This window comes from Antechinus flavipes, chromosome 2 (genome assembly GCF_016432865.1).
Source record: "Antechinus flavipes isolate AdamAnt ecotype Samford, QLD, Australia chromosome 2, AdamAnt_v2, whole genome shotgun sequence".
Classification (NCBI taxonomy): Eukaryota; Metazoa; Chordata; class Mammalia; order Dasyuromorphia; family Dasyuridae; genus Antechinus; species Antechinus flavipes.
Genome location: NC_067399.1, coordinates 498,888,953 through 498,913,155, shown reverse-complemented (window position 1 = coordinate 498,913,155; position 24,203 = coordinate 498,888,953). Strand labels below are relative to the sequence as shown.

Sequence of the window (24,203 nt, the reverse complement as noted above, 5' to 3'; positions counted from 1 at the left end):
AGACAACTAGTAAGTGTGAGTCTGGATTTGAACTCCGGTCTTCCTGAATCCAGGCCCAGTTCTCGATCCACCGTGCTCCCTGGCCATCCCAATTCAACAATAGTGAGTGCCCATCATTTTGATCTGGTTCAGTGTCTGCTCAGTTCACTGAACTTGATGTTTGCCTGACATATGCACACCCCACCCTCCTAGGAGCCAGCAGCATCCCTGGCTCAGACCATTGACCTGGCCCAAAATAACCCAACCCAGAGGCACCAAATGCCTCTCACCCCACAGCACTCTGGAAAACAGGATGGACTCCTTTTTGTAGTAATTAGGATATTTCGTCTTGCCAGGGATTGGACAATGTGAGCAGATAATATGTGACAGTGTAGCATAGTAGAGAGTTGACCTCAGCTGGTGGGGCTTTGTGAGGAGACCTACTCATGACATTTACTGGCTGGGTGCCTCTCTGCTAGTCATTTTAACTTGTCAAGGTTGTAGGCACATCTTCTAAGATTAAAAACTGTAGAAAAGGGACTAAGCTGCATTGGCAGGGGAGAGTCCTCGTAATAAGAGCTTCCCAAGTCAGTGAAATCACAGGCCCAGTCCCTAATCTTTTCCCTACCTAATGATTTAGGTTGGCAGAGCATTTCATGTTGGTTTTCTTAGTATAATTCCTAATTGAGGTGTAGTAGCTTCAGGCAAGTCCTCATCCCTTTGGGTTATTCCTCTCTGGTTTTCTGGGAGATTGCTGTTTGGTTTTAGATTCTTGAGCTCTTGGTCTTTAGGGCATCTCCACCTCCTGCCAGTGGAATCATAGGGAGAAGGAACTGTGTGTGTTCTCTAGCTGGTCTATTGTGCTAAAGGCAGTGGCTCTCTATCAGTCAACTAAATTTTGTAAAGTTTTACCTACTAAATAAATACATAGTTCTAAAAACTGGTATGATCTGGAAAGATCTGAGTAGAAGGACACAGGCTTTTTCCTTTGAAGAAAGCTACGAATTCAGCAAAAGGGAATAGAGTACATTCCAGATAAAGGAGACTTTGGACCACTCATTCAAAGGTATGAAAGTGAGAGGTGGGATGTCATGAATGGGAAACAGCTGGTCATCTAGACTAGAATAGAGAGTGTATGAAGGAGAGTGATTGGTAGAGAGAGAGAGACAGGTAGATGGCAGCCAGATTGTGGAAGGTTTTAAATGCCAGGGGAAGGACTTTTTTATCCCAGAAGCTATAGGGGAGGTATTGAGGATTTTTGAGCAGAAGTAACATTGTCAGAGCTTTGTATTATATAATGTGATCATTTATATAGCTCTGTGGAGGATGGATTAGAGACAGGAGAGCATGGAATTTGAGATCAATAGGAGACTCTCATTTGATCTTCTTGACACTCCTGTGAATTAGGTGCTATTATCCCTATTTTACATTGAGGAAACTGAGATAGATAAGAGATGAATTGACTTGCCTAAGGTCATCCAGCTAAGTCCTGAGGCTAGATTTACACTCAGCTCTTCCTGACTTCAGACCCAGTCTTCTAGATGGATTTGACAAGGCTTGGTAACTGGTTAGATGATGAATTTTAGAGAGAAGAAAGTCTAGAGAATGATTCCACTATGATCCATCCTTGTGAACTCTAGGAGATACATAATTTAAATTTGTTCTCCTTAAGGGAAATAATACAGAGTTAAACAGAGCCACTTCATGTGAGGCTTTCTTCCTTCTGGCCATAACTAGGACTGGTTTGACAGCTTCCCATGATACGTCCAGCTCAGTCCTTTGCTAACAAATTCCTGTGACTATATAGTGAGTAGACAAGTGGATGAAGGACATTGAGGTCTGTGTGCAACAGATTAGTCCTTTTAAGGTGCTAATTTTGACTCCCTATCTCCTTCTCTGAGCTGCTTTCTTATGAAGAATGGCAGCAAAACTTTGTGTCCTTAGTCTAATTTAGATCTTCTCCAGATGCCTGATCATTGACATGAAGATAGAATAATGTCCCCATACAGTGGGGGAACCATGGGACAGTCAGACTAGACCCTCCGGGGGGCTCAGTGTGAAGGGGTAGATGCCCTTTCTAGAGGGAAGGGTTTGTTCTGGTTTGTGCCTGCTGCTATCTTGGGTCTGTTCTGAATGTGGCCTGTGCACTGAGTTATCCATCATTTCCCCCATTAGAATAGAAGCTCCCTAAGGACAAGGACTGATTTTTGCTTTTTATCCCCAAGCACTAAGCACAGTCCCTGGCACATTGTTTAATAAATGACTGCCGGCAAAGGGGGAGGCAGCAAAGGAGTTGCTGCACAATGCAGTACAATAGAAGGCGGCCCTAGGTGGGTTTGGAGTGTTGCTGTGGGTCTGAGTCACTGACTGTGGGCAAAAGTTGGTCACGGCTGGCAGCAGCTAAGACCCTCTGAGACAGTCTGACTCTCCTGTTGGCTTCGTCTAGCTCTTTCAGACTGGAACTGACTAAGTTGCTGACTCTCTGTCTTGTGATTAAAAAAAAAAAAAAGAGTTCTGGGAGAAGGAAAGGGCATTTTCTCCCCTGGACAGTCTGAGTACTGGAGCAAAGAGGAGAAAGGATCTCTCACTGGGGATAGGTTTAATTTCTGGGGCCTGAACCCCATCTGGGTCAGAGTAAGAGGGACCCATCCACCCTTCAGCCTGGGACCTCCGGGGAGCGGGTAGCACAGAGAACTCTCTTACACTCTAGCCTGTGAAAGGCTAGAAAAAAAGGCCTGCCCCATGTTGAGTGAGCCAGACAGAGGGTCCTTTGTGTTGTGATCGTGGTGCTCAGCTCCAAGAGGGTGAGAACTGGAGTTCTCCACTATAGACTAGGGGGTGCCAGGGCGGGGGACAGGGCAGAGAGAAGAGGCATTTTCATGCTGTCTGTTAGAATGTGCTTTATAATTTTGCTTCCTTTGGTGGTTACCTCAGCAAATGGGTTTTCCCAAGCCCCCTAGAGAGGTAAAATAATGATATGGAGACAGAAAGGAGAGAAAAAAAGAGATTCTTAGCTGAGATTCCAAAGGGAGGTGGAAAGGGGGTTGGGGCTCCAGTTGGCCAATATGGAAACCTTTTTTTTTTTTTTTTTAACTGCTATAGAAAGATTGAATCACTCCAAATGTGAGAACTGCATTAGAGGGGTCCACCCTGATATTTCAGGCTTGCCTGATGTCTCCTGGTCCACCACCATCGTCCCACTGTCCTGCATTTGCAGTCCTGGGTTGGGTTTCCGCACCTATGTTTTTGTTTTATATGTGGCATCTTGTAAAAAACAGGTCAGTGGCTCATTGAAATTTGTTTTAAATACTCCCTCCTTTGTGTCTTGCTGGGTATAAAATATCCAGTTCTCCCCAGCTTTAAAAAAGCAAAAAACAAAAACTTTCCTCCCCCTTGACCATACCGTCACTTTAAGCTCCTGTTCTCTTCTGTCTCTTCATTTCATAGCCAATCCCCTAGAAAAAACTGTGTCTCCTTATTTTTATTTCTCCTCTTCATACTTCTCAAAATGGCCGAGTGGTAAAGTGCTGGATTTGGAGTCAGGAATAGCTGCTGCTCAGGGTCAGATCCCATTTCTGCCACCTGTGTGACTTGGAATAAGGATTTTAAACTTCCGAGTCCCAGTCTCTTCATCTTGAAGATGGGGGTGTTGGATTTATTGGTCCAACTTTCCCTGACCCCATCTGCGTTTTCTTGGCAGAGATATTAGAATAGTTTGCCATTTCCTTCTCCAGCTCATTTTACAGATGAGGAAACTGAGGCAAGCAGGGTTAAGTGACAGGATAACACAGTAAGTGTCAAGGCTTGTCTGAGGCCAGATTTGAACTCAGGCCCTTCTAACTTCAGGGCAGGTGCTCTATTCACTGCACCACCTAGCTGCCCTGGAATAATGTCAAGCCTGATGGTTTTTTCAGTCCTCATCCATCTTGACCTTTTCCTCAGCATTTGGCACTTGCTCACCTCCTTCTTTTGGATACTCTTTCTGAATTTTTATGACCCTGCTCCCCTTAACTCTCCTACCCGCCTGACCACTTCTCCATAGCCTTTGGTGTCCCTTATGCTGCTCCCTGACCGTGGGTGGGACCCTAAGGCGCACTCTGATCTGGGTTTCCTCTTCTTGATGACCTCATCAGCTCCCATGCGTTCAATTATCTCTATGCAAATGACTTGGCACCTGGAGAATGCACACTGCTGCCTATCATCTCCATTTAGTTGCCCCACTTTCTCCTGAGTTCCAGGCTCATATCAGTAGTATTCTGACTTTTCCTCAGCAGTCAATTAGCTGACATGCCAAACAACATCTCCTAAATCCACCTTCTCTCCACTTACATGGTTATCAGCCTCAATTATCCCCTCATGTTATAAGAATTTAGGGTTAATCATCTCTATGTGTACAAATGTTAAAGAAAATTATAGAATGAGACTTCTGGGCTCTTGCAGTAGTCTGCTCAGTGGTCTCCTTGTCTCCCACCTCTCCTGTCTCCAATCCGTCTTCCACCCAGCTGCCTAAAGCATAGCACTGCCTCTGTTAACCCCCTGCTTAATAAACTCCTCTCTCTGGGACTGCTAGGGTCCAGTGAAAATGAAAGGCCTTCAGAGTCTGACTCAGGCCTACTTTTTCAGGCTTGTAATATTTCTTCCCATCTTGCATTCTGTGTTCCAGCCCCAAATGGCTTTGCTGTTCTTTACACACACACACACACACACACACACACACACACACAATTCCTTCTCATATCTTTCCTTAGATTGGCTCCCCCATGCCTGGGATACAGTCTCTCCTCACCTCTGCATGTTGGAATCCTAATTTATATCACAGCACAACTCAAGGGCTGCCTACAGCCAGCAACTAGTATTCTTTCTGGAATCTCCTTTTATATGTACCTACATGCATAAATACTATCTTTCTGGATGGAATATAAGTTGCTTGAGAGAGGGGGTTGTTTCATTTCTGTCTTTGTATTCTTATTTACATAGTAGGCACTTAATTGCTTATTGATGGAATGATGATGTCCCTTTCCCCCAAAAAAACTCTAGTATTAGTGGGCCATGTAGAACTGACATCAGTTGCTTACCTTCTCAAAGGGTAGGAGGGGGTAATTGGGAGGGAGAGATTTTGGAATTTTAAAAAATGGATGTTAAAGTTTTATAAAATGTAATTGGGAAGTATTTGATCACATACACATACACTCAAAAAAAAAAAGAGTATTGGTGGTCTTAAGGACTCCATTTCCTGAAGTTAGTCTTAACTCACTCCAGAAAAAGGGAGATATTGGTCCCCAGAGACAGGATGGAACAGCCGTTGCTTGTGATTTCTTGGTAACAAAGCGGGTGTTGGGATCTGGTCTTCTTCCTTACCTTTTGCTGTTCTTCTTGGTCCCCAGCTCTCCTTCCCACATCTGTTGCAGGGTATTACCCGCCTCCCACCATTATCAGTCAGTGTCAGGAACAGCTCTTCCCCTTGTCCCAGGCAGCTGGGCTCCCACTCCCATCCCATCCTTGTCTCTGAACCCCTGACACAGACAAGTTTGTATTCTGCAGCCGGGAGCAGTGACAGCCTCTGCTGCATGGAGCCGGTAGGAGATGAGATGTGGATTGTTCTTCCTGGGCTTGACCTACGACCTATTGCCTTTTCTCTTTTCCCTGTCCCAACCTTCCTGAATCAGATTGCTTCTAGTGAGCACTGGATAATCAATAATCCCAAGATGGACTTTGAAGGAGGCTTGTTAGTCCGTAAACCTGTGAGCAATTTTCATTTGTTTGTCTATTAGGAACTGCCTGCTTTGATACCAAGGGATTGCCCTGAGCATCTGTGTGAGGACTTTGTCACAAGGGAGAGGAAATGGGTCTGGGCAGTTGAGCGAGAATGGAGCTAGATCTGGGTGTCTTATGTTTCTGTAGCAGTTTTATTGTCAAGGCACTGATTGATAGGCACTAGGATGGACAGACGGCCCATTGGTCTCTTCTCTCTGTTATATTTAGTCTCTGTGTGTGCAGATACTGTGGGTTGACTAGTAAGCAGAGCCATTCATTACCTGAAGAGGAGGAAGGGGGTGAGTTGGATCGGTTTGGGAAATTCCTCATCACTTTCAGCAAACTTACCTTCTCCATAGTTTCTAATGTCCCCATTTATCCTGGTGTGCTCCATGGCTGTGAATTCTAGAACACTTATCTGACAGAAGAGAATCATGGATCAGGGCAGGGAAAAGGTTTATGGTAGGCATAAATGGCCTGCCACTCATGACTAATGCAGGCTTGCATAGGGAGATCTCAGTGTGAAGAGAGATCATCAGAGAGAAGGAGAGCTAATGGCAGGACAGCCTGTGTCTTACATAATTCCTATGTAGTGTTAAGAGGAATGTCACAGGAAGGTGCTTAGGACGTTGAGTGGGTCCCCGTGAAGGTTTATTCTGGTGTATGTGAAAGTCCAGGTTGAAAAAGTTATGCATAGGTTTTGATTAACAACACTGATAGGTTTTGACTTTCAACAGTGAAATGCTGTGTGATTACAAGCAGTTCAAGGATTTTCTCTCTGGAGCCTCACCCTACAACTCAGGGAGCCAGATAATGCAGATTGGGAAGGGCTTAGGAGGTCCAGCGTGGCCAAGGTCACATAAATAAGGAGGGGGTTGGGAGGCCACTTGGGAGCATCTTTTAGAAAAGTTTTGTTGGTGATGTTTTTAAAAAATATTATCGCTCCCTCTCTCTTCCCCCCAAGTTACCTTGAAGCCTTTCCTCTAACAATATGTACTATCAAGTAAAACAGATTCCCCCATTGACCATGTCTGAAAATGCACTTGTCTGTCCCTTTCTGCTGAGAGGCCTGAGGTTTGCTCCCAGTTGTTCTCTGTGGCTCCTTGAGACTAGGGAGTGTTTTGTCTTTATAACTCCAGACTCTGGCACATAATGGGCCCTGAACGAATGCTTTTTGATTGATTGGTTCTGAATTCTGGAGTGTTGCTCACCTCACTGTTTTCCTTTCCATGATTGTGGGTCTTGTGTAAAATTTTCTCCAAATCCTGTTTATTTCATAACAATATTCTCACACACACACACACACACATACATTCACAGTCTGTTCAGACATTACTTCCACCAATTTTTCACTACTACAATAAAGTACTACTGGAAATACTTTTATATATAGGAAAGCACTTACTATCATTCAGTCATTTAAGTTGTGTCAGACCTCATTTAGGGTTTTGTTGGGGTTTTTGGCAAAGATACTGGAGTGGTTTGCTATTTTTTTCTCCAGCTCATTTTACAGATGAGGAAACTGAGGCAAACAGAGGTAGGTGACTTTCCCAGTGTCCCGCAGCTAAGTGTGGCCTGCCACTCCATCCACTGTGCTGTCTAGCTGCCTGCTGCATAAGATTATGTACTCTGTTCTTCTAAGGCAAGAATTTGATCAAACACTTTCCAAGCCCCTTTGGGTGAGAGAATGACTTTGAGCTGGGTTTCTCTTGTAAGTGGGAGGTGGGATGGAGGTAGAGGATTGGTTCTGTTAGAAGAATGAAATACTCTATTAGAAGAATTGGGGTTTGTCTTCTTTGGGCATCTGAGATCTGCACATCTCTGGTCTTCAGGGCCTTATCACCTCCAGTTGCACTAGAGGATGTTCCGTGATGTCTGTGCTTCATTGCATGAAAAACAAATCTGACTTTAGCTGCTACTTCCTCTTCCAGCCTCTTTGTGAACAACAGGAAATGCAGGTACTTTGCTGGTCAAGGAGCTTTTAAAAGTTCCCTGAGAAATTAGTGTTTATTGGACCCGGGGATCTTAGACCCCTAATGCAGTTTCTTTTACAAATGAGTCAGGGTGGGATGTCCTGGAACCCTTTAGGTGATTTCCCCATTACTCTGAAGTGAGCACATAATGTGGCTGGCTCAGGACCTAGGTTCAGATGCTGATTCTGCTTGTCACTCTCTGGGCCTTAGGGTGCTCATCTCTAAAATGCAAACAGTGGATTGGATGGCCTTAGGGTTCTTTCTCTTATCATCCAACCCCAAGTTGATGTTTGAATGGGAGCTACAGGTCAAACCGAAGCCATGGCAAGAAAGGATTTGAAATTGACAGCCACAAGGGTCTTCAGAGGCCATCTAGTTCTGCCCTACCTTTTATAGACATGGTCACACAAGTGTACCTGGTAGGATTTGAATCTGGGTCTTCTGGCTCCAGACCCTTGTTGAAGAGAAAGTTCTTTTCGGAGGTGCTGGAGAAAAATCTGTTTATATAGATACTCCTCTATCAACCCTTGTCTTGTGTCATTTAAAAAAATGCTTAAACACACAGGCTATTAACCTCAAATCCTTTTGATAAAGTCCTTAAAACATCATAAACCCTTAACTAGGTTATGAGTTCACCTACTTGCTTTCGGGCAAGAGGATACTTGACAGTTGTTGTTTTTAACAGTTGTTAAAGATCCCATCTCAGGATCTGACTGACAGGCCTGCCCACAGAATCTTCCTGCTGTCTACCCCGAGTCCCTCCTGTCCTTGCTCAGTCCTGAATGTAACTTCGAGTGCTTGTGAGGCCTAGTAGAACGCGATGGTCGGGGCCGCGGAGCAAGAAGACTCGGGCCTGCTCTGCTGCTGCTGGATTACTTAAAATGGGGATGGGAATACTTACCTCCCCTTGCTCTTCCAACTTTGCAGGGTTGCACAGTGCCCTGCACATAGTAGGTGCTTAATAGATGCTAGTTGACTAGCATCAAGTTGGTTGTGAGGAAAACCCTTTGTACAAACCCCTCTGAGGCTGGAGGAGCTGGCCCTCTGCATGGGATAGATCTCTACTGCTTGTTGCTTGTTTGCCTTGTTCCTCAGATTTTTTACCTTTCCTCCGAACCCTCCCCCATCTTTCTTCTCTTAGGCCTTGGGCTTGTCTTAGAAAGCTAGAGAGAAAAAGCTATTGCTTTTGGGGATTTCATCCTAAGGAGGCCTAACACCCCTTGGGTGCTTAGAAATCTTACCGGCTGTTTCCCAAAGAGTCCCACAAGTATTGCAGGTTATGGGAAAGTCAAGGAAGGTTGAATCTCCCTCTCCTTCTGTCTTTCTCTCTCCCTCTCTCTTCTTCTTCCTCTGTCTCTGTCTTTCTCTCAATGTCTCTACTCTCTCTGTTTTTCTCTGTCTCCTGTCTCTCTCTTTCTCTCTGACTCCTGTCTCTCTTTTTCTGCCTGTCTTTAATGTTTTTTTTTAAATTTCATTAAATATCTTTAAAATTTTAATACTTTTTACAATTTTGCATTTTAATGGAGAGAAGACTGAGTATCTGAGAATGGAAGGGATTTGCCCAAGATCACAGTAAATCAGCAGTGGAACAGGGCATTCTGTGGTGTGACTCTCAGCTGACTGATCTTGTCTCCTTCATAGGATTCGGATGTAGACCTCTGTTTTTCACTGATACTAAGTGTTTCCATATTCCAGTGACCGGTGCAAGCCACCTGACCTGGTGCGGAGCCAGGGGGTTTCAAAAGCAAGACTTGAACTGAAGTTTTTCTGAGTCTGAGGCCAGGCTCTCTCCACTGCGGACCACTGCCTCTTCCTGTCTCCTTTGTGCCTGGCACATGAAGGAGTTGTCAAGAAGAAATGGGAAAATTATGTGAATGTTTTGATCAGCACCTAGAAGGGCTATATCAGTGGCTCAGAGGGGTCTTGGCTAGGACCTGAGGCTGGATGATAGGGATCTCAGTGAGTTAGCCTTTCTGTGGAGTGCATGTTTGGAAGGAGACTCAAAATGTATTTTTCCATTTCTGTGGGGGAAAAAACACTCATCAGTATGATGATGGCCACCTGGAGTCCAATGGGAGATTTCAGGAAGAGGGGTAGTGAAACCAGGATTAGATTGCATTGGGGAGGGATCAGCACTAGATTTGGGGAGCAACTGCGTTTCTAAGAGATTATCTGACTTGAAGGCAAGTTGTAGAATCTTTTCCCAGATGTTCCTTGTTCAGAAAGAAAGGTACAGCCCTCTTCTTGAGACAAAGACCTGATTCTGGAGGTTCCCACTTCTCTCTCCTTTCCTGTTCTGGCTCTGGAAAAGGAGAGAGAGGAGTAAATTAAGGACCTAAAAATGTCTTTTCTCCAGTTCCTTCTTGCCCTGCCATTGTAGGTGCTTCAAGATCTTGCCTTTTGCCTTCTTTGCCCTCCCCCTCCCCTTTTCCTCCATGGGTGGCCCGGTATTTGGCTGGTACTCCTTCCAGGTGCTGTGCCTGCCTCCGACTGGGGCACCACCTGGGAGTGACTCAGGCAGAAGCCTGCCTGGGCCTGTGGGTTGGGCTGAGCTCCTTGCTTTCCCTTCAAGCTAAGGGCACCTAAAAGCTTCTGGAGGTGAGGGGTGGGACATGAACAATACTGCATTCCCTACACCTGTATGTCTAACCTCTAGCCTTGGAGACACATTTCTAACCATGTCCAAGTATGATCTGGAGGACTTTTCAGGTTTCAGCTTCCAACGTTAATCACTGTATGTGTTTTAGCAATACCAGGCAAAGCCTCTCTCCTTACCTTGATGGCAGTGATGGAGCCCAGAACTGGCCTAGGAACAGTGAAGTATAAACTCTGCAGCTAGCTCCTTGCAAGTAGCGGTCTAGTCTGACACACAGTAGGTGCTTCAAAAAGTTTGTGGCTTGATTCCATAGGGTCATATTGTAAGGTCTTAGATACTTTTCAGGCAGTTTTTTTTTTTTAATCTTGTAAAATATTTTATTGATAATCTTATATTATTTCCCAGTGAGTTGCCTCTACTATAGAACCCTTCCTTGCAACAAATCTGTCCACTCAGAAACAAACTAATCAGCACATTGTCAGGGACTGAAAATGTATGCGTCATTCTGCACTGCTGGCCCACCTCTTCTCTTTCAAGTGGAAGAGAGACATGTTTCTCCATTGAAGTCATGGCTGGACACTCCAGTGACCATAGTTCTGAAGTCTATTGCCATTTCTTTCAATGACACATAGCCTTATTCCTGTGAAGACCAAGCTTCTTCTCCACTTCTCCACTGCGGACCACTGCCTCTTCCTGTCTCCTTTGTGCCTGGCACATGAAGGAGTTGTCAAGAAGAAATGGGAAAATTATGTGAATGTTTTGATCAGCACCTAGAAGGGCTATCTTGTAAAATGATGAGGTTTGCAGGAAGTAATAAAGCTGAACCTGGACTGCACTGTCCCACTGTAAATGGAAAGCAGTCAGTGCTTGTCCACTTATTCTGGTATTAGAAGAGAGGCCTTCTGGGAGCACCAGGCAGTCAGGTCCAAAAATGTAAATATTCTAAGGAGTCAGAGTTAATACCTTTGCTCCTCCTTAGTAGTAGCAGGCTAATTTTCTTACATTTATGTGGTCTCCAGAAGGGTAGAATCTCTTGATTTTGACTTGAAATGTTTATTTTCCTCATTGGTTCCTCTGTCTGAGACAGTTCCCTCTGAACTTGGTGCCTCTCTAGAGTCCACTTGACAGTTGATCTAGCTAGAGATGAGCTAGAAATAGGAAGGAATGTAGATTTTTCTCCCTCCTTATCCCTGACGTATTTAACACTTTTCCCACTGAAGTCCAAAGTCATAACAAAGTTGACCTCGGTCTGCGATCTGTGATGACTCTACCTCCTTGCTGTAAGATTGGATTCCCTAAATTCATATTTCCCATTCCAGGATCTGGTGTGTTTAGAAGTCACCATAAGACATTCTGGATTTGAGACTCAGATTGAAAGATTCTTTTTTAAGTAAATTTAACTGTATTACAGAGTGGCTTTTTTTTTTTTTTTTTATGCAGACTGCAAATATTTACATAAATACTAGACTTAGAGAAAGGGAGAAATACTCCCATTTTTATTAATAAGTTAATGCTCTTTTCCAAGTTGTTGGAATTTGTAGCTTTCTGTGGTATTTAAATGGGTCTGAGCCCTGAATATCCAGAACTGACAAGGATAAGTGAAGAATAGATTTTTTACAAAGATACTCATTTCTCTTGGACCCATAAAACCTTATTTATTTTAGGAAGAATGAATCCTTGGTCTTCATGTGAATGACATTTATGTATACCACCATTCAAGGATGTCAAGCCAATCTGCATTGCTGGGAGGAAAGTATAGGAGCTGATGTTGCCTACTTCTGTTTCTCCTAAAGATAGTTACCCAATACAGACCCCACTTGCACTTAACAGAATGTCCAACATGGCAGCTACATTGCAGGAATGTGTTGCTTTCCATTCTGCAGGTATGGATGGCTTTCTTTCTTTCTTTTGTTTTTAATTGTAGCTTTTTATTTACAAAACATACGCATGGGTAATTTTTCAACACTGACTCTTGTAAAATCTTTTGTTCCAACTTTTCCTCTCCTTCCTTCCACCCCCTCCCCTAGATAGCAGGTAGTCCCATACATGTTAAATATGTTAAAGTATATGTTAAATACAATATATGTATACATATTTATACAGTTATCTTATTGCACAAGAAAGATTGGATTTAGAAAGAAAGAAAAAATAACCTGGGAAGAAAAAACAAAAATGTAAGCAAACAATAACAGAAAGAGTGATAATTTTATGTTGTGGTCCATACTCATTTCCCAGTGTTCTTTCTCTGAGTATAGCTGATTATGTTCATTAACGATCAATTGGAACTGATTTGGATCCTCTCATTGTTGATGAGAGCCCAGGTCCATCAGAATTGATCATCATATAGTATTGTTGTTGAAGTGTATAATGATCTCCTGGTCCTGCTCATTTCACTCAGCATCAGTTCGTGTAAGTCTCTTCAGGCTTTTCTGAAATCATCCTGCTGGTCATTTCTTACAGAACAATAATATTCCATTAATATTCATATACCATAATTCAGCCATTCTCTAATTGATGGGCATCCACTCAGTTTCCAGTTTCTTGTCACTACAAACAGGGCTGCCACAAATATTTTTGCACATACAGGTCTCTTTCCCTCCTTTAAGATCTCCTTGGGATTATATCAGTAGTTATTATTACTCAGTAGTAACACTGCTGGGTCAAAGGGTATGCACAGTTTGATAACTTTTTGAGCACAGTTCCAAATTGCTCTCCAGAATGGTTAGATCCGTTCACAACTCTACCAACAATGTATCAGTGTCCCAGTTTTCCCACATCCCCTCCATCATTCGTCATTATCTTTTTCTGTCATTCTAGCCAATCTGAGAGGTATGTAATGGTATCTCAGAGTTGTCTTTATTTGCATTTCTCTGATCAATAGTGATTTAGAGCACCTTTTCAAATGACTAGAAATAGAGTCAATTTCTTCATCTGAAAATTGTCTGTTCATATCCTTTGACCATTTATCAATTGAAGAATGGATTGATTTCTTATAACTTAGAATCAATGCCTTATATATTTTCAAAATGAGGCCTTGATCAAAACGTTTAGCTGTAAAAATGTTTTATGGATGGCTTTCTGCCCAGCATCAAAGAACTGTTTGAACAATCTGTCCTTCCACCTGTGATCTTTCCTAGATGAAAGCACCCTCTACAAATGTGAATTGTTTTCTTTCTCATCAGAGCTCTCTGAATTTAACATCACCTTTCTGTTTGCATCTCTAATGCCCAGCCATAGCTTCTCCCCCTGCCCTCTACCAGCCTCCACCTCCAGTGAAAGATTTTTTAGGCTTCTCCATAGCTTGATTTGAGGACTGAAGAAAGTATGTCTGGAGTGGTAAGAAGTGCTTGTGTCTGGCAGTCCAGAAGAATAAATTCTCTCTGGAAACATTTATCTGCAGGAATCTCTGAATGCCACGCTTATCAGAGAACAGAGTGACTTCCAGAGAATCTACTCACTGAACATTTTCCAATTGACATCATTTATGTTTTGGAGGATTGTCCATGGAGGAGGGAACTGATAATGTCAGGTTCAGAGCAACCTACATTCCTGTCCCCTTCCTGACAGTCTATAGCCAAGAGGAAGCAGATGTGGATTGTGGCTCAGCGTTAATGCTGGAGCCTAGCACTTTCTCCAACCAAGTTTGAGTGAGCCCCTTCCTTGGGACCCCTCTGGTAGCAGATGTTCTAGATTTAAATTGTTTCCTTATTAGACATATGCATCTCTGGGCTGATCTGGCTTTCATCAGTTGGAAACTCCTATTGCATCATCATTGCTGTGCTGGCTTTGCCAGGGAATCAGCTGGCCAGCTCCCTGCTCTTGGGAGAATTGAATTGGGGTTATTGCTGGGTGTGTGTGTGTGTGTGTGTGTGTGTGTGTACGTGTACAGGCACTCAGGGGGCTGGGAAATAGAAGTTTTAACCCTGGTCATTGATTGGATGAAAAGTTTTCCCAGGTCTTTAGTGACTGTGGCATTTTTTTCCAGCTCTTTAGTCCAAGGGACTCCTGGGAAAAAATTGGAATCGGAGAACCTCGTTTCTGCTACTTAACTTGTATGAACTTGGGCCTCAAGTTCCTTTTCCCCTCTGAGCCTCAGTTTCTCCATCTGTAAGGTGTGGGGGGAGGAAGGGGAAGGAGAGGGAATGGCAGACCAGAGCACTTCCTTCCAGCTTGGACATTTTATGATCAAAGGCCTGAGATTATTTTTATGCCAAGCAGAGCTAAAGAATTTGGGACTAAAATATGGTTTGTTCTTTACTCCTGACCTAGTGAATTGTATTCCCTAAATTCTTCCTGGGGTGGAGAGGGTAAATAGAAGAAATTGGAGACTTGGTTGTATTTGAATTAACCCATTTGAAGCAAACCTAATTTTAGCTGTAGTCTACCAGCCTAGCTCAGGGTGTGAAACTTGAAACATTTTAAATTATGAGATTCTGTAGTTAGAAAAATGGCTCTTCTCTCCTTCCTGCCTGCCTCCAGCTTCCTTGGCTTTAACTAGTATCTTTCTTTCACCTGCTGAAAAGCACATTGTAAGGGGATGGGACCAAGTGGCCAAAAAGCTACATAGGCTTACACTTTGAAGTGAAACCCTTGCTTGTGATTCTTGGGATGATTATTTTCCTGAAAGCCCCTCAATAAGGTAAAAGAGGTATTCTTGTCTTGTTGTCCTCCTTTTCTCCAGTTGTAGTATCCAGGAAGGTGTGATCAGGAGCAGGAGGGCGCTGAGTGGCAGATGTAGGTCCTGCATTCCCCAACTGGGGGTGTCAGGGGTCAGGGACAGTCATATTTCTGGGCTGGAGTCTCCTGAAATACAAAGAATTGCAAGATTCCCTTATCCCCTCTTTCACTAGGGTGATCCTATCAAAGGACCTGAACACATGGCAGGGAGGATGGGTTTTCCTAAACATCTTCAAAGTGTTATGGAAAGCTTTGTTGGACAGCAGTCCATTCACCCAGCTTGATATAACTTTTCTATTTCGAGAGGACCCAGAAATAGAGCTGGGTTTTGTCCCTGTCTCTCTGGTTTAGGTCAGGCCCATTGCGGCAGGAGACCTGTGATTATCAAGGTGGGCTGGGGGTGGTCCCCTGCATGTTCTGGGCCTCAGTCATCCTTGCCTTTGCAATCCTCACCTCCCTGGGGTTGGACCTAATTGTATATCCAGAGAATCTCAGAGCTGAAAATGAAACTCTTCTGAAGTCACTTTTGAAAAACCGTCCCTATAATTACTTGCCCTGAGACAACAGACAGGACGTTTAGGCACCCAAAATATCAGACTGTTGGGATAGTTAAAACCACCTCTCTCAAGCTCACAGAAGATCCCTTTTTTTTCTGTGTTATTTATATTCACCCTTGCTCCATGTAGAATGGGAGAGACTTTTAGACTGTTAAGAGAAAAGAGTTTTAAAATACTTAAAATTTAGTATATCAAAATCTAAAAAATAATTAAATTGTCTTCTCGAAAGATTCTTCCCTAGCTCAACTGTAGTATCAACTGAATAAAATAATATCTGACATTTGGCTGGGTGGTTGCTTCCATCCTTCTACAAGTTCTGCAAATGAACAATCTTTTATTTTTATGCTGTTTCACAAATATATTCTCAAAACTGTTGTCCTCCATATCCTCTGCTATTTCACTAAATATCTAAATCTCTCAGTAATGTTTGAAGTAGGATTTGGATCTGGTTAGTTAAGTATGGTATTATTGCAGTTATTTGAAGTTTGCCTCTTTCATACTTCATTGGTCACCCTCTAGTTTTATTAAAGTAAAATCGAATGGAGGGGAAAAAAGGATTTGAATCTGGGTCCTCTTTCTCCAGAATCAGAGCTTTTCCTACTACGCTAACCTACCTTCTGATCCCCTTTCACTCTTAAATATCTCTGATTTACTAATTATGCACTTGAATTTATTGTTCCACCTTCCTGTATCCCTTAGTTCTTCTATGTAAGCTTATAGCACATTCTTTTTTTACTGAGACCTTTTGTATCAATTTTAGACTATTATATAGTCTGTTTCCTAATATAGTTTCCCCTTCCTCCTCATCCAAATAACCCTTCCTTGTAATACAGAGTAAAAAAAGGAATCTATTCAGTATTCTACACCCATAGTGGCTGCCACCTCTACCAAAAAAGGAAGGAGTCTTTGGGCTTAGGGACATCTCAGCTCTCTATGATTTCTCCATTCTGAGTCTTGGGAGGGTTTTTCCTTGTCTCTCATTAACCTCATCACCAAGCCTCCATTACTTTTCCTCACCCCAGTATTAATATCAACAGTAACAACTCTTTTTTTGTCTACCTTGCATCCCTGAGCTGCTGACAAATAGCATCTCGTTAATTCTCATTGTATCTTGTGATGGGAGTGTCCACATTTCCTCTTTCATTTTTATAGGTGGAGAAACTGAGGCTGAGACATCAAGAAGATTTGTCCAGAGTCTCATGACAAGTCAGAAATAGGCCCTCTTTCATTACTTAAAACCTAGTCTGCTCAGTCCAACAAATATTTATTGAATAAACATTGACTGGGTGAGCCTCCTGTACTGCAATGGTCAGGTCCCTGAGGAACACAGAGACCTGGCAAGGCCCACCCAGGATTAGAGGTCGTCCTCCTGAGCACAGTTAGTAATTGTGCTCATGCTTATGTGGCCTAGCTCCGTGACCTTTTGGAAAAATAGAGATGGTATGCTATCTCCTTCCCAGGGGAGTGGTGATAAATGAGTGTTTATCAGCTTGGTGGAAATGGGAAGGAAGTTACAGTGCTAAGCCAACAAACAACCTGCTTGTTGCATAATGGGCAAAATCTGTACAATGATTTGGGTTCATTTTCCCATAAAGGAAAGAGAGAGAAAACTGTTACCTGAGCCTGGGGGACCCTCATGCCTTGAATTAATGTGCTTTAATGGGATCAGCCTTGGCTGGAGAGATTTGAATCACGCCTAGGTCACCACCTTACCTGCATTCAATCCAAAGCTAGTCCTTCACAAAGAAGAAGAAAAAAACACAATTCTGTTAAGTCTTTTGTTTCAAGTGACTAATCTTTTTTGGGTGTTCCAGCATGTCTGACTTAAGGATCCATTTAAGTCTTTTGGAGTCTGTCATCTGACTCTCCAGTGGGGAGGCCCAGGTTGGTAGCATGGGGAAGAAGGGAGGGGCAGGTGGGACAGCCAGATTTTGAATAGTCTCAGGTTCCAGTCTCAACATGAGATAATCCATCTGCAGCCTTGGAATAGTGTTTGATGGCTTCCAAACTCCTTACCTATGCAGAACTGTGTTGTAGGTCCCCATTGGTTGTTCTTAAAACCATTGTTTTCTGGAGTGGAGTTTCTGCCTCTCCGAAGTACAATCATTGTATGAAATATAGCTGATGATTGCTGAAAGATCTTCAAATTCTGAAGTGTATCTTGTGAATCCAGAAGGAGGAGACTGGAGGAGATGGGGAAAAATTCGAGAGACTGGAAAAAACAGGTTGAGGGAGGTAGTTTGAAAAGACATTGATATGAAATTTAGACTACAGTATGATAAGAAATAAAGAGGCATTGTATGTCTTGCTAAGACAAAGTGTTGTTCAGTTGTGACCTACTCTTTGTGACCCCTTTGGAGATTTTGGTGGCAAAGATATTGAAGTGATTTGCCATTTCTTTCTCTTATTTTACAGATGAGGAAACTGAGGTAATAAGGGTTAAGTGACTTGCCCAGGGTCACACAGCTAATCAGTATCTGAGCCTAAATTTGTATTCAGGTCAGCCCAGTGCACTATCCACTGTACCACCTAGAATGCTAAGAAAGTAGACAAATAGAAAAGGTACTGAATTTGGAGTGAGGGGATCTGGGTTTGAGTATGCCATTTGCTTCTTTATATGGATGACCATGTAGCTCTGTTGGACAAAGGAGACTATGTGGAGACCAGTGCAGTGCTGTCCTGAGTGACGCTTCCTCAGGCCTCATTTTCTCGTTTGTAAAATCACTCCATAACCGAGAGATTTCTTTCATGCTGAGACCCTGTGATGATTCGGTGACAACCAGATGAAGATCTCCTCTGCCTCCCCTTGCACTGTCTTTATCCTAGGTCACCTCCTACTCTATTGAAGACCCTCCCTTTGCTGGGGAATTCAGCCTGAGCTTCAGTGTCTGTTAATAGCTGACTTAGTTTAGCAGGCAGGCCATTTTCCAGGAAACAAAAAATGGGTACGTATGTGATAGTGAAACTCTGGGAAACCCTGCCAGAGCCGAGACAAAATGAGGGAGGGGTGGGTGGGGTGCTCTTTGTGGGTGGAGTTGATCAGAGAAAGCTGCAGAAAGGAAGTGGTGATTATGGATTGACCCAGAATTATGGATAGAAGTGTTGGGCTTGGAATCAGGAAGAACCAGGTTTAAGTTCCATCATTCTGGCTGAACAAGCCGATTATTCTCACAGCTTCAGTTTCTTCATCCATAAAAATAAGAGGATTGAACTTAGTTGCCTCTTGAGTCTCTTCTAGCTCTGTCTGATTTCATGAGCTAAGCCATCATTTTTGCAGAATAGTTGAAAAAGACAGTCCCCAATTAGTCAGCAAGTATGTGTTAAACATTTACCATATGCCAGGCTCTGCATTAGATGCTGGGGGGTATAAAGAAAGACAAAAACACGGTCCTGCCATGCGGGAGGCCATGGGCAAATGATCACATACATAAAAGATGTATGCCCTGTGGTAGGTGGGAGACCATCTCAGAAGGAAAACACTGGAAATGGGGGGCTTGGATGGGCTGGTGTTTGTGTGACTCATTAGGGGATGAGAAGTTCTCAGTCACTCCCCAACTGGTTTATAATCAGGGATTCTACATGCCAGTTTCCCAGAGAAGTAGAGGCACAGAGAGCTTCCAGGCTCTTAGTCAGAGATGGAGTGGGGATTAGCATCTGGTTCTGGAGGATTAGGCCTTGTAGGCCTTTCTCCTTATTGGGCCCAGGAGCTATAGCTATGAAACTAATTACGATGCCCTGGAGTTTTCCAGAGCCCTGAAGTGCTTTCAAAACTGCCTCTTTTTCTACAATACTAACTTAAAGAAATGGGAAAAATGGATGGGAATGGAGGATCTTACACACAAATCCCCAGTTTACAAAAGGGACCCTACAACCTAGAGAAGATAGGTCATAAAATGAATCTTAAAATCTTGAGAATACCTCATTATTCTTGAGCTCTCTGGGAATGTCCTTGAGCTACATTGCCTCCCAGGTATGCTCCTAGAGGATTGTTTTCTAAGATGGCATTCTGCCAAGGGTCCTTTTATCCTTAACTTTATTTAAGCTGGTATGACTTGAGAGAAGTACTGGTTTCTGAGTTTCCTAAGATTCCCATAGGCTCCCTAAGGATCATTGGATTTTCCATCCCAGGCATCTCCTAACCTAAAAACAAGCTGCTGGAAAAAAGGTTCTGGTGAATCATTTGATTCAGTTATCTACAAGGTCATCCCACAGCAGAGGCTTATCTTCTTCCTTCCCTGTGACCCGGCTGGTAACCTGGACTCCCTGTCTGGGGTGGAGGCTGTCATTTTCTCTACTGCCCCCTGCCTCTCCACCCTACCTTCTCTTCCCTTTCCTGTTGTGGTGGATGATCCTAGAGATAACTGTCCCCTAGTCCATGGCTGTTGGGATTCATGGGGTGTCCCTCCCTGAACATGGTCAGTCAGGACCACGTGGAGCTCCACCAGGATGAGAACCCTTTCTGGATGAGGTGAGCGTATTTGGACCAGGCGTGCTTGCTCCTGCTTCTCAGTAGATCCAGCACCTTTTCTCAGGGTGCACATGATGCACCCTGCGAGGTGCTTCCCAGGCCTGGGCACGTACTTATTCTCAAGTCGCCACCCCCCCCCCCCTTCAGTCCACCCACCTAGTCTTCTCCCTGCATGTATCCCACCCCCGCATCCCACTGCACTCCTCTCAGGGCCTGTTCTGGAGATTATTCCATCAGCCTCCCCTGCCATCTCCCCACACACCCTCCACCCTACTCCCACACCCTTTTTGAGTTTCCAGCAGCCAGGAAATAAACTCCCTGACAGCTAAAATGGAGCCGATTTTCTCTGCCTTTGGAGAGTTCTGCTGGAGAGTTCTGATGGACAAATGAGAAGATGGGGTTTGGCTTTCAGACCAGCCCAACGGGTCTTGGACTCAGACCTGAAGTCTGATGCCATCTCAGACACTCAGCACCTGGGTGACCCTGAGTAAAGTCACTTTATCTGTCTCAGTTGAAGTTGACTCATCTGTACAATGGGAATAATAATAGCACCTATCTTCCTGCGTTGTTGTGAGGACCAAAGAGATCTTATGTGTGTAAAACACTTTTTAAAACTTGGAATACTTTTTGAATCTGAGCTATTGTTATTTCCTTGAATTGATAAATACCTTGAATTAATAAATTAATAAAATGTCCTGTTCCTAGACCAGGCTAAATTTACCTATGTTCTTTTCACCCTTAGGGAGGAAGTGCAAGAGAACTGTGTCCGATGGAGGAAAAAGTTTACCTTTGTGTGTAAAATGAGTGCTAATCCGGCCACTGGCCTTCTGGATCCCTGCATCTGCAGAGTGTCTGTCCGAAAGGTGAGCTGGTTTATATAGGAGGCAGGGACAGTGCCTGTGAAGGGGCAGCCAGTGGTTAAGTTTAAAAAAAGTTAAAGTTTGTAGATTCTGGCTGAAGTTATGCCCTTAATCCACTGTGATTCTGGACCTTAGATTTCCTAGATTGATCCAGGAAACCCAGTTCAGACCTTTATTGATCTCAGAGAGATGTTTCTGAGGGCAATTCAGTTGGGGATGGTAAGCCTCTGGGTGGGGATCTGGGAGACAGAGGAGTGAGTGACAGGTACTTTCATTGCCTGAATATAACTGCTCCTGCTGACATAACTTCTCCTCTTTCTATAGGAGCTGAAAGGTGGGAAGGCCTATTCCAAGGTAAGAGTCTTATAAAACAGTATCCCAGGGTATGGCTTCCCAGAGAAAGAAATACTAAGGAAAAAGAAAAAGATATCTAGCTTTCTTGTCCCTGAACATCCCAGATTAACTCTGTTTTTCCCTGAACTCCTCTCTTCCCCCCTCATCTTCTTTTGGAATAGCATTAGAAGGTTCTCAGTTTCCCTACTTTTTAATTTATTGTTGTTGTTCAGTAGTTTTCAGTCATGTCTAACTCCTTGTGACCCCATTTGGGATTTTCTTAGCAAATTACTGGAGTGGTTTGCCATTTCCTTCGCCAGCTCATTTTTTACAGATGAGGAAACTAAGGCAAACCAGGTTAAGTGGCTTACCCAAGGTTGCACATCCAGGTCTCAGGCTAGACTTTAACCTAGGATTGAGTCATCTGATTCTCAACTGACACTCGGTGCATTAGGGTGCCCTCCAGCTGCTCCTTTATGTGTAAGGACTTAAATTCTCCTTGGTATACACAAATCCTGCTGCCTTTCCTCAGTAAAGATGGAGACTCTCTCCTGACAGAGGGGGGGTATCTTTATTCTCACTCCTTATGACTCCAGCGAGACAACGTGGGTGACACTTTCTGGAAGTGCCAGATAGGACCATTTCTGGTATCCCCATCATTCCAGTCTCCATTTGAGTCATCTGTATCTTGCCTGAGGGGAATTGACAGGGCCAGAGGGAGAGAGGGGCATGGCTCTGACTTTGATCCTTTCTTCCGGACTCTGAGGGATGGTGCTGCCCAGGGTACATCCTTCATCTAGATAGGCAGCCCGTTCTGCTGATTGCCATTCGGAGGTCAGGAAGAATAGTAGGGTGGGGGCCAACTGTCTGCCTGATCTATGCTGTCATTGGGAAAGGCGGTCCCTGAAACCTGGGCAGGTGAAGATGCGTTCACAAGGGACACTTCCTCCTGACACCTCTCTGACAATCCCTACAACCAGGCTTTCTCCTTTGGGAAGTGGCTCAGCATAGCATTAGTACCTGAACCCCTAAAGAGAACAGTGCTTGATCAGAACAGGGCGGCAGGGAGGATACAGGACCTCCAGTGCCTTAGATTGAGGATCCATACTCACTGGCAGTAGTCAACGTGAGTGCCACCTTTGGCATTCTGGTAAATTCTTCCCTGTGTGGTCCATTAAGAATGAATTATTCTTAGGAATTGATGAAAAATGCTTCAAATATGGGGCCATTTGCATTTTTTTCTTTATGGTACTGAGCTAATTCACTTAAATGTGTCTAGCTTCTGGAGAGCCTTACGATTTGGAGACCCTACCCACTCTCTCTACCTAACTCAAAATCTGTGTGGGCTCTAAAAAAGACTTAGTGTTCAATGCAATCCAAGGCGCTACTTGACTAAACCTTTTGAAACTGCAGAATTCACTCATCATCTCCTGACTAAAATGAGAAACTGGGCATCCACATAAAAGCTATTCTCTAGATTCCTCCCTAAGAGAGTATAGATTCAGCTGGTACCACCCTGCCTCATCACAGATGGGCACAAATTCAGAATGCCCATCATTGAGCCCCTTAGTGAAGGGAAATTACATTGTTTTGACTCGAGATTTTTTTCAGCTTGGGTTTTTCCCATGCTTCTACGGGCACTGCCAGCCCTTTTTCCTTTTAACTCCCTTTTTAAAAAAATCTCTTAATTGGTTGGATTTATCTTGAGATGCCATCTCTCAGTGGCTGCTCCGTGGAGGAGGAGTTGTGCCCTTCTCCCCCCACTTTAGTTTCCTCCGACACATGGTAGAATTTCCCCTAGAGTTCTAAGAAAGGCCTTGAAGACCAGCATAGGACTTTGGGTATTAGCACTTTGATCCTTCTTGCCATAGCCACTTGTCCTTTCCTAATGAACTCTTGCCTGGTTATGAGGTTGGTTGAGAGGATAACCTATTGGAAACATTTAAACTTACTTTCTTCCCTGTCTTTTCTCCAGTGAATACTTTTTCCCCTCTGACTCTCATTTCTTTCAGGGGGGATATATATGTGGGAGAGGTAGTGAGTTCCCAGGTGTGTCGGTCAGAAATCTCCGGGGCCTACAGGCTTAAAGCTGATTCTTTCATTGCCTGAGTCCCCTGTTCCCAAACCCAGTAGCTGCTTCTGCTCTTACTGGCAGTTTCTGACAGACCCGAATCCTTGTTTCCTGGGAACAATGTGTCAGTTTCATCAACAACAATAGCCTTTCATCTCTTGGCGTTGAAGGCCAGGGTGCATGCTGGGAAGACTGAGGACAAAGAGGGCCTTATTATGTGATGTGGATGTGTGATTCTGTTTTTTTCACATCATTGACCTAGTGCCTTCCCTGTCCTTGATTATGCAACAGCCCCAGGGCAGTTTAACACTCTCCTGGCCGGCTCAGAATTGGCACTTCTCCTTCCTCCTCCAGCCTTCCAGGTTAGCCTTCCCCAGCCCAGGTGGCTAGATCGGCTGCTTCCCACTCACTGATCACAGTGTCAATCTCCTCCTTCCTTATCTTTTTCCCAGAGGCCTGCCTCTTCCTTCATTGACTAACCATTTCATTCCTCCCCCACCCCCATGTCTCCCCCTTCTCCTCTCTCCACCCCTTCCTCCCTTTCAGCTAGGATTTGCTGACCTGAATCTCGCTGAATTTGCTGGCTCTGGTTCCACTGTCCGATGCTGTTTGTTAGAAGGATATGATACCAAGAACACCCGGCAGGACAACTCCATCTTAAAGGTATCTCCAGTGACAGGAAGGCCAGGTTCTTCTCCTTCTGCCTGCCTACCTCCCTTACTTCCAGCAGCTGATACGGTGATGAGAAAGTCAAACTAGAGCCACATAACATGGGAACCACAAACCACCTCAGAGAGCATACATGAAACATGGAGCTACAAGAAACCTTTGGAGATGAGCAGATTTATCTCTCATTATTTCACATATGGGGAAACCACGATAGAGGTTAAGTTAGTCTTTCAAAGGACTCTTTCCTAACCCTTTTTCTTCTTTGG

At 43.9% G+C, this 24,203-nt stretch overlaps 1 protein-coding gene across 1 annotated transcript in view; it reads left to right on the top strand.

Annotated features, from left to right (window-relative positions):
- EEIG1 (estrogen-induced osteoclastogenesis regulator 1) overlaps window positions 1-24,203 on the top strand; it is a 41,185-nt gene that overhangs the window by 5,276 nt on the left and 11,706 nt on the right. Inside the window, exons 2-4 of the mRNA XM_051980073.1 lie at window positions 20,747-20,867; window positions 21,189-21,218; window positions 23,815-23,931. Coding sequence (XP_051836033.1) covers window positions 20,747-20,867; window positions 21,189-21,218; window positions 23,815-23,931 — 268 coding nt within the window. The remainder of the gene's footprint in view (window positions 1-20,746; window positions 20,868-21,188; window positions 21,219-23,814; window positions 23,932-24,203) is intronic.